Source organism: Endocarpon pusillum, assembly GCF_000464535.1.
Source record: "Endocarpon pusillum Z07020 unplaced genomic scaffold C716229, whole genome shotgun sequence".
In the NCBI taxonomy this organism is placed as follows: domain Eukaryota; kingdom Fungi; phylum Ascomycota; class Eurotiomycetes; order Verrucariales; family Verrucariaceae; genus Endocarpon; species Endocarpon pusillum.
Window position 1 is genome coordinate 283,671 of NW_006913567.1, and position 16,177 is coordinate 299,847.

Below are 16,177 nucleotides of genomic sequence, written 5' to 3' on the forward strand. Positions count from 1 at the left end.
TATCAGAAGATACCAAAGTCAAAGGTTTGAACCTCTCTTATGTACATAATCCACAACACCGCTCTGAGATTTCGAGTCGTGTCAGATTATGCTATGGTAGAAGGGGTTCTTTTGCCTATTGCCACACCAGAAGGATCACAGCTGCTCGTGTTCGCTATTAATAGTAGTGTGAGAACATATATTTCTCGCAGGTGGTACGAGATAGAGGATGCTCCACAGACAGCAAAGTCTTCGTGGTATTATGCCTCATGCTGTTATATATATAGCCCGTGTATGTGCCCTATATGATCTTTAGAATGTACAAAGTGCTGCGCTGAGGCAGCTCAACGGCTTAACGGCAAGTGTTTCGTATCGTTACCCACGACCAGAGAAAGTGAATTTGAAAGTCTATGCACGGCAAGTCCAGCTCGGAGGAGAAAATATCCAATGTTTGCAGCCTTCGAAGGGTTTGTACTCGCTTGGGTGAAAATGTGATTTTGATAAAAGCAGTACATCATTTTCTCATGTCCCATTGAGGTCGCAAGGTGTCTGTAAATTCTTGCCTGGTGCCACCCAGATCTTGAGGAATGCGGCTCACACGATATGCGCCAGCACGAATGCTATGCAATTGCGCTGCGGACATCCCGGATTGATTCGATCGGATACTGCGGGATTCACTTCTGGTTTCTGTGCTGGATCTGAATCGAGGTGGGGGTGCAAAGTCGAGTGCAGTGAAGGCTCCAGATTTGCGAAGAGCATGCCTAAAGGATCATCAGTATTTCGCTCAGAAGGGGTGGTTGCGAATAGTGAAGCTTACGGGCTTGGCATCACCGCCAGATCGTCAAATGAGGAAGCAAGCGGCAAAGCTGGGGGAAGAGCAGGTGAATATGGCCGCAGACCACCTTTGAGACTATCTGGGGTGCCAGCTCGTCGCTCTTTGAAGGAGGAGGGTGGGGCAAAATCTATAGGAATGAACATATCATCCTTGAGCAAGTGCGGTGTCGGAAGGATTTGAAGGGGTGTCGGTGGTGATGCTTTCTTCTTTGGCGGGCCTCGATTGGAACCACCCAAACGAACAGATGCCGAGGAGTATGCTCGGGGACCAGCCTGCACAAAATGTCCGCCAGATGCGGACGCCACCATCCGGCTTGAAGCTTGTAAGCTCGACGCTCCGCGAGGTGGAGGTGTCATCGCACGTCTTGCGATGGGCTGTGCATAGGCAATACCATTGTTGCGAAAATGGCCAGAATACTCATGGTATGCTGGACCATCATAGTCAAGGTGTTCGCCGCCAATGTGGTAGTCTTGCTGGGTGTAAACAGGCCCAGGCTTAGCATCATCGAAGTACTCCTTGTAGAAGGACCTGATTCGGATGGCTCGTTGTTCAGGATCTTCGGTAGGGTCGTCAGGAGGAAGTGGTCGAATACCCATAGTCAACCTGCGAACGTCATAATCGAAATCCTGCTCATATTGTTCTACCCTCGGCTTTGCGCGATCTGCTGACAGAGGTACTTCTGGAACTTGTGAATCTGTATCCGGTGCACTCATCTGGATGGTGGGAATGGATATATCAAACTTAGGGAAGTCGAAGTTAAGTGGTTCAGGTTCGGCGACAAGCCCCGACGGCGAGGTAATGCCAATTTTAGTGACCTGTTCCGCAGACTCAACGGGAGGTGGTGTAGGAGCGGTACGTCCTTTCTCTTCGTGACTCTTGTTTTCAAGAGCAGAGGGGCCTCCACTTCGAATAAAAGCACCAAGATAGTCATTGCTCTTTCTCAAGCCAGCCACGGGTCCATCTTTACTGACATCACTACGATACGAATCTCTGTTTTCATCAGACGATGTTGGTGCCAGGTTTTCACTTGGCGGCGTTGGTGAGACAGGCTTTCTAGGAACTTTGTTGGACTGTTCCGATTCCTGAGTCACTGGTGCAATGCCTGCAGAGGTAACAGAGGTCCTTCTTGTCGGTGGCATGGATCGAGACATTCTCTGGGCGTGACGGAGAAGACTTTGATTCGATTCGTTCTCTTTCTCTCCAAAGACGCGACGGGTGGAGGCAGTGTAGCTCGAAGAGTCATCCGCCCCATGCCTAGTGCTGCCTTCCCGCGAAGTAGTCCCATCATCAGGTATGAAAGTCGTCGCCGGGCGGTATTTATCATCTCCGCTGTTCACCGTGCGGGACATCGAATGGAGTGATTCTCTCGATTGTTGGAGCTCTGGGGGTAATAGATAAGGATTGGACATATCCATGTCCATGGACAATCCACGACCATGGCCGCGTCCTAATGTCTTCTCGGTGTCGGCAATGCTCATCTCTGGAGGTGCTTTCCCCTTCTTTTTCGGCTTACCCCCTTTCCTACCAGGAGGGTTGACATCTCCCATGCCAAAGTCAAGTGATTTGTGTCTGTCATTGGCATCTTCGCTGCGTAACTTTCGAATATGGCGCCGGTGGAGAACCAGAAAAATGACCAAGGCCACGGTGAGAGGAATGACAATACCGAGTGCGATCGGCAAAGTGGTATTGCTGGAGCCGCTCACAGGCTTCTCGCATATTGAGCTCGAGTCATCTGGCGCACAAGACTTAGACGTAATGGCTGATGAGGCTGTTGCAACCTGCGGCTCTCTTTTGACGATACTTGGTGTGAGATCCACGTTCAGAAGAGCTTCATCCGCCGGTAATGGATCATCAACCATTCTCCGCGATCTCGGTGATTGCCGCGCAGAGAGCTTTCGATGCAGAATTGAGTGGCCAGCCATCTTGGGATGTATGGAATAGAGGGCAATGAATATAAGGTCGTGGTTTGCTTGATATCGATTAAATGAGATAGCCTCCACGTAGATATCAGAACACCTTATCCAAAGATTGCGATGCTAGATTTGTGTTTGCATGGACTTGGGCGTATTGTTAGTTGTTGGTACCGACTGGAATGGGCGAGAGAAAAGGAGCGACTCCGAATGGAATTAACGAGCTGTGAATCGAGCACGAGGTGACAGAACGGTATAAAGGAGTGGCTGAGGTGCATGAGTCCTCGAAGATTGAAACCAAAAAAAGAAATATTAAGAATAGGAAAGATGTGTACAAGGTGGAGGATGAGAAAGAACAAAGCAAAGTTAACAGGGGCTCTGGAAGCAGCACTAATTGGGACTTGGTTATCCAGAAGTTTGGCAACGCCTAATTAGCCAATTAGTCCATTTCCCCTGGACTAAGATTTGCTAAAGAATTCTCAACGCACGGACCCCGCACCGCAATCTCCCCAACTTGCGCGATATCCATCTTAGCGACCCCGACTTCGTTCGGTTCTGCTGCACGGTTCTGTTTATGTACACAAGCACCCAACTTCAGCAGGTTCTATTTTTTATTCAGCGCGTGTATGAGGCCGAATTCTTGAGTCCTTAACGATCCTGTACACGTTTCCAGAACTTCTCACGCGAAAATGATCAAACATGGCGAATATATAAATTGTCCATGGATACCCTATTGAAATGAGATGATCCTCCACCCTAATCCGCCTAACAAGAACGACCCCTGGTACTGGGTCAACCAGATATAGTTAGATTTGAGCTCCTTTTGCAGTTTTGGCCGGCGTCTAAATTAGCTTGACAAGCATCACGTGTTATGATATCTCCAAGATCTACTACTGGCCGAGCCCAGCTGGGTGACTGCACAGTCATAATGCTTCAGCATGCACTCGTTCTTAAGGCTCCGAGCATGCCCTCGTTATCAAGGCTCCAAGCATGCTTGTCAATGATCCTCGGATCACCCTCCTGGCTCTTGGCATAGTGCGGATAACAGCTATGTCAGCGGCAAGAGCACCACTACTCACTCCAGGTCCCTCGGTCAGTCCGAAGGTAAAGATTATATCATTGGGCTTCTTCCACAGTTATTACATAATTCCGTATGTTGTGATGGAACCCAGGGCCTGACACTTTGGACACCCAGCCGGCCGTGTGGGATCGGCTGCAGAATTAAGCATCATCCGGATAGTGTACCGTCCGGCTTCGCGCGCTGGACCATTTCTCTGTCTGCGCAATTTCATATCCCAAGATGACAATCTAACAGAATATCCGCTAGCCCAGAGACTTAAGCCATACTTAAACAAGGCCAAGGATCTACCAACAATCCATACAATATCAGCAAACCTAGACATATTGATCCGGTCATCTCTCACGAACCTACCATTCAATCTATGCTCAAGTCTGTTTTCGCTCATCTCATCCCCAACCGCACCTCTAGGTCTTTCTCCGCTCCGCCACCCTCGATCCATCCCCTACGAAACCCATCTTCCATGCGTGCTCAAGCTGACCTCTAACTCCAATCATCACGGAAGCCATTACCGCATACCAAGCTAAAATCAACATGACCGTAATCGAATACTCTCTCAAGCTCGGCTATAGCCTGACAATGAACCTCCCGGCGCCCGGTATTAGGAGCTGCAAGATCACAAGCAAGACGATGTTGACCACGGTTTCTGACATTGACTCGTTGTAGTCTCATATTGGTAACCGATATGATCAGCCCTTTTACCCGAGGTTCAGTATCATAGTTGTGTGGGAAGAAGTTTGGCCAGATCTATTGGTAGAAGAAAGACGAGTGGTAGACCTGAGGAGCTACTTCAGCCCTGTGGCTGACTGGCGCTTTACGGCTTTCAGAGGTCCGCTGGGTTTCGACGAGGTAGGGTGCTATCCACGCAGAAATCGCATGTAGATAGTAGTTCATGCCGGTGTTAGGAAGAATGTAGCAGGAATATTCAGGTGATCACCAATCAACTTTGGCCTAACAAATATGGAAGAGGATATCCACTTTCCTGGTGCAAAGTGCGCCAATTTATCTTGAGCTTTTGTGCCTGGAGTAGACGCTATAAAAGCGAAATTAAGTGTGCAGAGGTTTTGCATAGGGGTTTTCATTGGTGGGTTAGGCCTTGGCCATGGAGTGATCAACCACGGCACTGATGGTAGATTGGCCCATTTCACACCAGAAAGTAGACACACAGCTACTTACTGGAACAAATGGTTGCTGACCACCTTGGAAATCATTCTAGTGCAACCTGAAGTCGTCAAAGATATTAGTTTTCTTGTAGCAACGTCATGACCAATAGTCGTCAATGATGACGCATGTCCACAATACTACACCATCGTACAGCCAGATTCAAATTGGCTAGACGCTCCATTTCAGTGTACAGTTTCGATCCTATGCAGTATGACCGAAGTCTTTTTCTCCGAGACGCCCGAATCTTAACTCCGGGCTCCTGTGATGGCAACAGTATTTCTTATGTTCCCATACTGATAAAATAAAACCCTCTGTTACGGAGCCAGGCTGCGGTTGAACTCTGCTTGATCATGGACATCACTCTGCTAAACCCGAAGCCAACGCCGGCGTTAACGGTACTTACAATTTGCATTAGTTAGTGGTTAGTTCTACTTAAGACGACTTACCCTCCAGTTAGTCGAAAGCAGACAGTAAATCAGGATCTCTTGAGCTTTCAACATCCAGGATTTTACATATCAATCCAACAATCATGGTTACGTTAGTCGGACAGCCAGTTGGCAGTATTGGCTACGGCCTCATGGGTATGTACTCACGATGTTCCTTTCTACTACTATTTCATCAGCCATTGACAGTCCTGTCATAAGGTCTAACATGGCGGCCTGAGCCACCCCCACAATCTCAATGCTTAGCCACCATGCGAGCCTCTCTTGCAACAGGTGCCAATTTCTGGAACGGTGGTGACCTTTACGGCACTAGGGAGCGAAATTCCTTGCATCTCCTTAAAGAGTACTTTACCAAGTACCCCGAAGATGCAAAGAAAGTGGTTCTTAGCATCAAGTCAGGCTTTTCGCCGGAAACGATGAGAATGGATTGTAGTCCTGACAACCTTCGACGCAGCGTAGACGAATGTCTGCGAATTTTGGATGGGAAGAAGACTTTGGACATTTTCCAGTGTGCGAGAGTTGATCCTAACATACCCATCGAGGAGAGTGTCAAGGCTCTTGGAGAGCTTGTAAAGGAGGGAAAAATCAAGGGAGTCGGATTGAGCGAGACAAAAGCTGAGACGATCAGACGCGCTCACAAAGTACATCCCATTGCCGCAGTTGAAGTCGAACTCAGCTTGTGGGCTACTGACATATTGAGAAACGGGATTGCAGCAACGTGTGCTGAGCTGGGAATACCAATTGTAGCATATTCGCCACTAGCGAGAGGGGCACTGACAGGGCTCATCAGGAGTAGCGCCGATATCCCAGAAGGAGACGTGAGAAAGCACTTGCCGAAGCTTCAAGAGGACGTCATAGCCACGAACATGAAAATAACGCACGAGGTAGAGAAGCTGGCCGAGAAGAAGGGAGTGACCAAACCTCAGCTCGCAATAGGGTGGGTTAGGACTTTGAGTGGCAGAAATGGTATGCCTATCATCATTCCCATTCCTGGCGCAACCACCGAAGAGAGGGTTCTGGAGAATGGAAAGGAAGTTGACTTGGCGGACGAGGAAATGGATGAAATCGAGAAGATATTGAAAGAGAATGAGATCCAAGGGGCCAGACATAGTGGACCAGTTGCTGCTCTCAGTGAATACTAGATAAACGTCTGGCCGCGCTTTGCCGTGTGCTTTTACTGCTTCCTCGGCTACACTTGCAAGAAATTATACACATTGTGCGACACGAGTGTGCGAGTCTCGCCTGATCCTATTAGCTACAAGTAGAGTCAGTACAGCTCGCCCGGCTCGGAATGGCTTGCAATGTAGCATCAAAGGGAGTGATCAGATCAAGTGTAGTTTGCGAAATCAGCATTGAGAATAAGAAGGTCCCATACGCTTTCAGTATTGCAGAATTCTCTTGTTGCTCATCCTTAGGAGGGGACGAAGCTACCTTAAAGCAGGAAAAGACGAACCTGAAAATTCTGGACTCATGAACCAAGATCCTGTCAAGAACTCGACTCTGTGATTGGGAAGTTGTGTCCTCACGGAGCCGTATTGCACATCGAATGGTCATTGTCTCTTTCCAGCTACTCATGAGAGTTCAGGCTGAGTGGCGTAGTTGAGAAAACCTGCAGGTGGTGTGCCACAACCGATTACTAAGTGTGTTGCCATGCCAATTGGCCCATCGGAAAGCTGACGCAGTGATCGACCGCAGCTTAATAGTAATCTTCAGAAATACATCATCGACTGCAACTCAGTCTCTTGAGACTCGGCCCCGTTAAATCTCTCGCCGTATTATCCCATTCCATTGAGTGTCGGGACTCGCGGGAAATAAACGTTGCATCCATCAGCAAATGATAAACTCCACCGTCCCAAACCAGCTTCCTCGATCAGATTCACCCCGTCCACACTTTCATCTCGAACGAGCCACGCTTCTCCCCCAAGATGCGGTCTTCGGTCTTCGTCTCAGTCGTCTTTGTGCTGTCAGGCGCCTCAGCTTCATTCGACAGCTTATCGCCATATGTCAATCCTCTAGATTATACCGATTCCTCTCCTAGACTATTTAAGCGACAAGGGTGTCCGGGTGGATTCACAAACTGCGGTGCACTTGGGAATAGTGGTGCTTGCTGCCCAACGAACCAGGTCTGCGCTCGAGACTCAGCCGGAAACGTGGCATGCTGTCCTGTCCGTGCATTATGTACAGGCACGATAGGGGGAACGGCACCAGGTACTGGCGTAGGGTCGAGCACTGGCGCTGTTATTATTGGGGGTTCGACAGGAACGCCGCCGTCGTCCGTAACAGCTACAAGTGGCTTTCTCTTTTCCAGCGTAACAACGACGCCGGCGCCATCATTCACCGGTTCGACCGTTCCAGGGGCCGTCTTCCCTTTTGTTTTCATACCGACAACGTTCGCCAACGCTGCCGAGTGCTCATCCTACGCCACATCTTGCTCGAATCAATATCAGTCATGCCTTGCAACGCTAGGCGGCGGGGTCAATGGCGTAACGGTGTCGGGGGCCAACGTCGGCATCACAGTCCAAGGGGCTTCAACGACTGTAGCGAGCGCAAGCAGCGTCTGCAGCTCTCTCAGTCAACAAGCTTGCTATGGATTGCAGACAGGTATTTGTCCACAATATGGAAGTGGCACAGGCACAGGGGGTGGTACTGGAGGCTTCGCTGTTGGCAGTGGAGCAGCGGCCAGAGCAACAGGGTGCCCTGGAATAATGTACGCAGTGGGTGCTGGAGCCATGGCAGGAGCTGCCGGAGCTTATTTGTGATTTAGCAAGAAGATTGTGGCATGGCGCTGGAGTTCTTGATTGCTACGAAATAACTTTGTTGATAATCTGGAAATTTGGAATGCAGCATTGCGTTGCGTGGCTGGAGATTATAATATTGCTCGTTACCTATAACTTCAGCCTACTCTACATGAGGTCCCGGCTTGTAGTTCGCTCTACAGAATAACACGAAATTCGCCCCTGATCAGGTGGCTACTATCCGTTCCGTCCTCAGACCGTCGTTGAGCCTCATCTGTTGCTACCCGGTTGCCGGGCCAGCTCCACATCGATAAGCAGGGGTGTTGGCGTTGACCTCGGGTTCGGGCCGGCGTAGCGTGCCACCACGGTATGGAAGACCATCTCTTGGCCCTGTGGCTCTTGAATCTGTACACCTTGAGCAAGGAAAAGATGTCTCTACTTGCGGAACTCAGGCAGAAAATGAACTCAATACGGAGTACAGAGCTCTCGATACCAGAGGCGAAATGTGCGGTCATTGGGGCCAACAGCTGCCTTTAACTGGTTGAGGGTGAGGTGGGTGGTACGAGTACGAGTAACTTCCGTAGCACGGGCACCTCGGCAGACCAAGCAGCAGCAGTGGATCTGCACCGCAATAATCCCCGCACTAATCCCTGCACTACCATTATCCCACTATCCCACAGCTTCAGTTTCCAGTTTCTTTTCAATGGTCAAAGCATTTCAACAAAGCTTGAGATTGCGTTCCAGCAAAAGCTTATATCATCTCGCCAGCCTCCTCTGATTTCTGCGTGCCGAAACTGTGATGGACTATCTGGGTGACGGTGTCTAAGAAATAAATCTGGTGGTTGGGTGGAGGAGGTCGGGGGACTAATCTAGCTGGAAGATAACCACACCATCACCAGTTTTGACAACGGCTGGATTTTGCATTCCTCTTTGCGCATTTCGTACTGTCCTTCAGTTGCAGCTCTTATCCACATATTATCGAAATCATCGAAGAGTTGTGGCTTTGTCTGAGGACGAAGTCGCCGTGGTAGATATCCCTGGCGACATCACTCTTCAATCTACGGCGACCCACCTGCACTCACCAAACCTTCCTTTCTCTGCTGGAGGAATTATCAGAAGCATCCTATTCTTTCATATTGATTGCGAAGCTCAACAACCGGCCATACGTGCCCGAAGTTCGAAGGGCGTTGTCGCAATGCGACTCTTCGCAGTGCCGTCACCACTCCTCTGCCTACTCGCGGTTGCACCTTCCACATCCTTAATCGAAGCAGCCATTATACCCTCAGAAGGCCGGGTGCCGAAACAAGAAGACAACGTAATCGCTAAACGACAATGTGCAACTCATTGTGGCTTTTACGGACAAGTCTGTTGTGGACCCAACGAGGTCTGCATCACTGATGCCAACAACCAAGCACAATGCGGACCAGCGGGTGCGCAAGTCACAGTGGCAGCGACAACGGCAGCAGGTCAAGGCAACTGGCAATACTACACAACCACGTACGTACAGACAGATCTCAGGACCATCACCAGCACCTTCAGCACCTTCTTCCCAATTTCTACACAGAATCTGATCGTTACCTCTACTGCCGCCAGTCAATGTAGATACTCTCTTGGAGAATCACCTTGTGGCAGCATCTGTTGCGCCTCTGGACAATATTGCATGGCCGACATAAACCAATGTGCAGCAGCCGGAGGAGGCAGCTCGGCATATTTCAGCAGCTTTTATACGGTCACGCAGGTCGCCAGCGTTCCGGTGCGACCAACCAGCAATACGGTCTTGACCGTGACTTCCACTGGTGTGGCCACTGCAACCGTGCCGTACTCGACTCCGGTAGGCACGGATGGAAGCACCATCATTGGTGCACAACCGACAACCCAGGGGCAGAGACTCAGTGGCGGAGCAATCGCTGGAATTGTCATTGGCGTCATTGCTGGTATCATCATCCTCTTTTTGATCTGCGTCTGTTGTTGCGCCCGAGGTGCGATTGATGGGATAATGGGTATCTTTGGTGGAGGCAGGAAACGACGCACAGAGACCACGTACATCGAGGAGAGGCGTTCTCACCGCGGATCAAGACCTGCAGGTCGTACCTGGTTTGGTGCACGACCCGCAAGGGTAGATCGAACCGAGAAGAGAAAGAAAACTGGCGGCGGCCTTGGTGGCCTCGCAACAGTTACAGCTGGGCTCGGAGCATTGGCCCTACTTCTAGGTCTGAAGAGAAGGAGGGATCAGAGGAACGACGCCAAAAGTAGTTCAAGCTACAGTTATTATGACGAATCATTCACTGGTACCAGCGAGAGTGAGTAGTCAGACAGTTCTTTCTACAATCGTTCTCTATGCTAATCATGAGTTAGGTAGTCTGAGTTCGGATCGAAGAACACGAGATAGTCGACGGTCGAGGAGGTGATGAATACAAAGAACAAAGGCAAATCCGAACGGCGAAGGTGTCATTAGCATATTACAGGAAGTACGATTACTATTAGGGATAATTGAGGCACATGGGACAGGCAAAGCGTTGCATCTGACACACCCTTAGGCAACTTGCGAAGGGAACGCATCTAGATAGGTTGGCGATAGCGAGTCCAGGTTAGCTCAGAAATTGTATAGAGAAGAGTGATGAAAGATGAGCAAGTTACGACTCCATGAGTCCTTGGGCAGAACAAACCCGGCCTCCCGATCGTGCATTCATATCTTCTCATAGATAGTACTACGTAGCTGATACTACAAATACAAGCCAAAATCCAGGACGTGTGTACTGCTGTGCCCCTTCTGCCCCACCCCTCTGTTCTTCTGTTAATGGTTCCTTCAGTAGATTGAGTATAGACTCAAGATACCACCATAACAAAACCAAGCTTCCTCACCGTCCACAGTGGCTGTCAACTTCCTGGACTCTGGTCTTCCTTCGTCTCTACCACGCAGAATTTCGGCTTTGAGGCTCGCTGCCCTAGGCTACCTACCTACGACGGTAACCGTCCTTCCAAATCAATGCTTGAGGGAAATGTCACCACCATGTGCCCGGCTGCAACTGGCCTGGAATGTTCCAGCTATCACATCATTGTGCTGGCCTACTCTCATGGAGGAATAGTCACCACAAAAACAATAGCCACTGAGCTCTATGGTCCAGCCCACAACTCCGAAATTGGCGTCCCCGCGTTTGCACGATCTATCGGAGCGCGTCGCTCACCTTGAAGAACAAATCTCTTCACCAGAAATACGGCTGCTCATCCCGTATCGAAGTAGGTGTCAACTAGGATGAAACTGTATATGACAAAACGTTCAGGACTCATACCAAAACGTTATCGAACCGTGCAGTAGTGTGGGAGAATTGCAGATGCACCTGTAACGCGCCATTAGTCTGCAGTTAGTGCGGAGATGAAGTGTGCGCCGTGAACGGACTTGAAGACGACCTATGTTTTCTGTGATAAGCTCTCTTGTTAGATTGCAAAAGAATATGGTTAGGGATGTGAATGAGGCGGGCAGCGCTGAGGACCTCCGGACTAAAATGCTGGCTTGGGAGCACCTGCCAGTCTCTTGGGCATTGTAGAGAACGTGGTGACTGGGCTTGTAGCGTAAATATGCAGCGTTCTCATTGCTAGGGGGTTGTCTTTGGAGCAAAGACTCTGAGACCAAAAGAAGACTGTATGAACGGGGCAAGTAGAACATCATTGCCTGCCGTAAGAGTAACGGGACTGATCGTGTTGCTGTGAACTTTGCTGTTATGCTTCTTCACGCTCAACGTACAGACACAATCTAAGGAGACCACTTAAACCTATAAGACCTCACATGATATATCTGTATGAGTTATTCGGGTCTCTGATGTTGTGAGGTTGGTGGCTGGAACAGTAGTGCGGCTCTGGCAAGTGATCGACATGGGAGGGGGATTTACAGCACTTCAGCATTGAATGATATTGTTACGAACGGCCTGCCAAATCTACTTACACAGCAATATCTCACCCCTTTGTACTTGCTATACTGACATTTTCAATGTTTTGCCGGTGATCTCGACTTTCACACGTCAATTCTGAGGCCCTCTAATCCAGAAGCGGGCATTCCAAAGCATGTTACAAACTCCTCACATCTTCTCGCATCAGCATCAATACGGACAACAGAATGACCAAGTATCCTCCTGGCAGCAAAGTCAACATCAAGCGCTCAATCATGTACAGCAACAAGCGCAACAAGCGCAAGCAGCCGCTGCAGCTGCAGCCCAAGCACAACAGCAGCACTACAGTCGAATTGCGGTGAATCAAAGTCACAGCTCCGCAAACAACCGGTCAGGCAGCTCGAATGACCCTTCCTCAAACAACATCAACGCAATCATGAACGGTGGAGCCGAGACTGGAAGCCCAGGCATGGAGCAAGGGATCAGTGAAGAAAACCGAAAGGTGCTACAGTGGGTTGCAGAATTGATGGATCCAGCGAGAAGAGAGGGAGCCTTGATGGAGTTGAGTAAGAAAAGGGAGCAAGTGCCCGAGCTTGCTTTGGTTATATGGCACTCTTTTGGTGTTATGACAAGCTTGCTGCAAGAGATCATATCTGTCTACCCTTTGCTCAATCCAAGCCAGCTCACCGCAGCGGCCAGCAACCGAGTCTGCAATGCACTGGCATTATTGCAGTGTGTTGCAAGCCACAACGAAACTCGAGGCCTTTTCCTGAATGGTAGGTCGAGCCTGGGCTTAGATATCCTTGCAGGCTGACATACGTTCTTAATGCTCGAAAGCGCACATACCGCTTTTCCTCTATCCATTTCTCAACACCACATCTAAATCTCGACCTTTCGAATACCTTCGTCTCACTTCTTTAGGCGTTATCGGTGCGCTCGTCAAGAACGAACCCTCGACCAGCTCCGCTTTGACCACCAATGGCCAACCAAACAACTCCTCCGGCAACAACTCATCACCTACAATTACCTTTCTCCTAACCACCGAAATCATTCCCCTCTGCTTACGTATCATGGAGACCGGTTCAGAGCTCTCAAAGACAGTTGCCATTTTTATCGTCCAGAAAATCCTTCTCGATGACACGGGACTGGGCTATATATGCGCCACTTACGAACGCTTCTACGCCGTCGGCACGGTCCTAAGCAATATGGTTGGAGGGCTTGTTGAGGTCCAGACAGTTCGACTGCTCAAGCACGTGGTCCGGTGTTTCTTGAGGTACGCTCTGCCTGATTCTCAGCCAACCGTCTATCTCCCAAGCTAGGCAGACATACTGACAGGTCATCTTACAGGCTTAGCGACAACAACCGAGCCCGAGAAGCACTACGCCAATGTCTACCAGAGCCTCTTCGGGATGCAACCTTCCAGGCCGTCCTCCGAGACGACGCAGCCACGAAACGTTGCCTGGCTCAACTGCTCATCAACCTGAGCGACAATGTTGCTGACGCACAGCAGAATCCCGGCATTGGCATGTAAAACTTTTTTGTTTCGCCGTTTCTCCCTAAATTAAGTGGGAAATGGCCTGGAACTGCCTGAGACAGACAGATCTCACATCATCCCTACTACCACTGCTACCGACTTTCTAGGTTCTCGTTGCCACAATACAATACACAGAAGAAGATACCCCTTGTTCGAACATATTTCCCAAAAATCCGCCCACCAAGTCCAAGGGAAAAAAAAGAAAGAGCTAGGCTGGGCTGATAGGGGAGGACCAACGATTCGAAATGAGCTATGAGTGCTCTAGAGTGTTTTTTTCCTTTTGACATTTTCTTTCTTTCGATGACGAGTTGCATAGCGACATGAAGGTTTTGCGGGCATATGGCAGGGCAGCTGGGGGACATTTTCAGGTTTCAAGTTTCTGGCTTCAGGCATGGGACGGATGACTGGCGTCGGTTCAGCTGGCTATGTGTAACCGGTAGATACGCGAACGTCTTGTACGAAATCTAAGATGGTCTTTGCTTCCCTCCTACACTTCACGCATACATACACAAGACGTGTGTGCAGATGCCTCAGAAACTGGCGCCGGAAAGACGTCAATTCTTTGGATTCTGTCCGCCTATCTATCTGGGTGAACTATCCGCCAGACTGCCCGTCCTCGACTTTCCCTTCGCCGCAGCACCACTCTCCTGCTCCAGGAAGCCCTGCCACAACTCCGCTAAACTCTCCCGGCTGCTCGGACTGCCCACCCCGCTACCTGGCACCCCATCTGGAAAATAATCTCCCGTCAGCGCCGGCGTGCTGGGCGTGCGATGCACGAGCGGTGAGTGCGGTAGTCGCAGACTGCCTGTCAGAGTATTCGAGGAAAAGGTGGTGGTGGTGGTGGTGGTGGTGGAAGAAGGGCGTGCCAGGCCGGCCTGTTCGCGTTGTTCGTCGGTCCAGCCGAGGAGGGCGGCGATGAGTTGGAGGATTTGTTACATTCTGTGTCGAGTCCTACAGACGGGCGGTCGAGGGCCAGGAAGTGGAGGAGGTGATTGGTTACGATTTGGCTATATGATGACAAAGAAGGGGAGGGTTAGTTTGATTTGGGCATGATTGGAGGGACGGAAGGAAGAATGGGTATGATCCATTAACGCACCGATCCACGTTATCTTCTGGTTTACCCTTCTTGAGAAAGCGGAGAGCTTTGGTCAAATGTTCGTTTAGGGTGACGGCTTCGTGCCGCAGCTTGCCGATCAGAAGGTTCTTTTCTTTGACCTCTTTTTCGAATGGGAGGGCTCTCTCTAGTTCTTTCTTCACGGTTTCGAGCTCCTGAGTAGCTGAAGCTGAAGCCTGTTGAGCCTCTGCAAGCTGGCTGCGTAGTTTTTCGGCTTCGCTCTGTGAGCTTTCCACCACTTCTCTCAATTCCCTTTTCCTCGCTGTTTGTATCTCTTGTAGAGCTTTCTGTAGTCCATCCACGGTATTGGACTGGCTGTCGCGCTCACCTGCTGCTCTCTCGTAAGCCTCTTTCAGCCCAGATAGCTGTTCCTCGAGATCGCCGACTTTTTCACCCAGGTCCTTGCGAATAGATCGTTCTTCCAGGGCAAGCACTTCCCACTCCCGCATAGCTTGTTCAGCGTTTTGGTATTGCTCACGCGCATATGATTCCTGCTCGATTAGGTCTTCACGTTCCTTGAGCCAGTTTTGTTGAGACAGTGTCGCTCGGTTGCGGAGAGAAGATAGTTCTTTAGATTGCGCTTGTATTTCTGATGTTAGGTTCTCAAGCTCGGCGGAGTGGATATTCTGCTGCTCCTGTAAGGAATTGTTTTGTTCTTCGAGCTCCTCGATGCGGGAACGGGCTTGAGCAAGGTCTTCCTAAGATACCATGTTAGAGTCACAGAGCCTTTAGCTTGGGACACTTCGCTTACTGCATCGGCTTTGAGTCTCTCCCCTAGCTGCGCTTTGATCGTGTTGACTCTGCCTAACAAGGTTTGGTATTGCTCCTCCGCATTTTCCTTCTCGGTCCGCGTTTCACGTAATTCTTGTTGGACACATCCAAGACTGGTCTGATGGTTTGCTTGTAGTTCTTCCAGGGATTGCCGGAGCTGAGTAACTTCGATACGAAGAGCATCTCGGTCCTTCACAAGTGCTTCGAATCTGGCATCAGAATCCTCGGTAGACCCTGTCATGCTGGTTTTCTGGGTGCCATTGGTGAGAGGAGTCGTGGAGCTGTTGTCGGTTACGGTGATTGGGGATAGTTGTGACTGGTCCTGGTCCTGGTCCTGGTCCTGGTCCACTTCTTCAGGCTGTGGCTCCTCATCTTCAGCTTCTATCATCTTCGTCGGTACTTCCGTTGCCTCAGATGTAGTGGATGCAGCTTTAACATCGCCATTGGCCTTGTCCGTTGCGCCCTTCTTTCTTCTCTTCTTCGCACTTTTCGATCCTGGGTGATTTTAGCAAATGAGCTTCACGAGTAGAGCGAAGCTAACCTAACGACGTATGAGCAAGTGGATCCGCAGTAGTGTTTCCAGACATGACGCCGTAATTATTGAGTTGATGAAGTATTACTACGCTGTGCATTCGTGGCAGCTTCATGCCAAGACCTATTTCCTCTAACTAGTTGCATCTGTGATAGTATTCGGCCTACAGGGAGGCCTGAAGTAATGTTAGTCAGATGC

The 16,177-nt window shown here is 49.9% G+C and overlaps 6 protein-coding genes across 6 annotated transcripts; 4 read left to right on the forward strand and 2 right to left on the reverse strand.

Annotated features, from left to right (window-relative positions):
• Positions 1-493: 493 nt before the first annotated feature.
• EPUS_01439 (uncharacterized protein) lies at positions 494-2,736 on the reverse strand (the record flags this gene model as incomplete). The annotated part of the gene is made up of 2 exons (XM_007788382.1): positions 494-740; positions 797-2,736. The coding sequence occupies 2 exons, from the start codon at positions 2,734-2,736 to the stop codon at positions 494-496; spliced, it is 2,187 nt and encodes a 728-aa protein (XP_007786572.1).
• A 2,924-nt stretch (positions 2,737-5,660) lies between these two features.
• Positions 5,661-6,551, forward strand: EPUS_01440 (uncharacterized protein; the record flags this gene model as incomplete). Its single annotated transcript, XM_007788383.1, has 1 exon — positions 5,661-6,551. One exon carries the CDS (start codon positions 5,661-5,663, stop codon positions 6,549-6,551), a length of 891 nt encoding a protein of 296 aa, XP_007786573.1.
• Positions 6,552-7,334: 783 nt separating this feature from the next.
• Positions 7,335-8,168, forward strand: EPUS_01441 (uncharacterized protein; the record flags this gene model as incomplete). Its single annotated transcript, XM_007788384.1, has 1 exon — positions 7,335-8,168. One exon carries the CDS (start codon positions 7,335-7,337, stop codon positions 8,166-8,168), a length of 834 nt encoding a protein of 277 aa, XP_007786574.1.
• A 1,171-nt stretch (positions 8,169-9,339) lies between these two features.
• EPUS_01442 (uncharacterized protein) lies at positions 9,340-10,552 on the forward strand (the record flags this gene model as incomplete). Its single annotated transcript, XM_007788385.1, has 2 exons — positions 9,340-10,444; positions 10,500-10,552. The coding sequence occupies 2 exons, from the start codon at positions 9,340-9,342 to the stop codon at positions 10,550-10,552; spliced, it is 1,158 nt and encodes a 385-aa protein (XP_007786575.1).
• Positions 10,553-12,203: 1,651 nt separating this feature from the next.
• Positions 12,204-13,559, forward strand: EPUS_01443 (Cell differentiation protein rcd1; the record flags this gene model as incomplete). The annotated part of the gene is made up of 3 exons (XM_007788386.1): positions 12,204-12,804; positions 12,866-13,301; positions 13,376-13,559. The coding sequence occupies 3 exons, from the start codon at positions 12,204-12,206 to the stop codon at positions 13,557-13,559; spliced, it is 1,221 nt and encodes a 406-aa protein (XP_007786576.1).
• Positions 13,560-14,143: 584 nt separating this feature from the next.
• EPUS_01444 (uncharacterized protein) lies at positions 14,144-16,034 on the reverse strand (the record flags this gene model as incomplete). Its single annotated transcript, XM_007788387.1, has 5 exons — positions 14,144-14,437; positions 14,518-14,569; positions 14,659-15,374; positions 15,428-15,942; positions 15,989-16,034. The coding sequence occupies 5 exons, from the start codon at positions 16,032-16,034 to the stop codon at positions 14,144-14,146; spliced, it is 1,623 nt and encodes a 540-aa protein (XP_007786577.1).
• Positions 16,035-16,177: the final 143 nt, after the last annotated feature.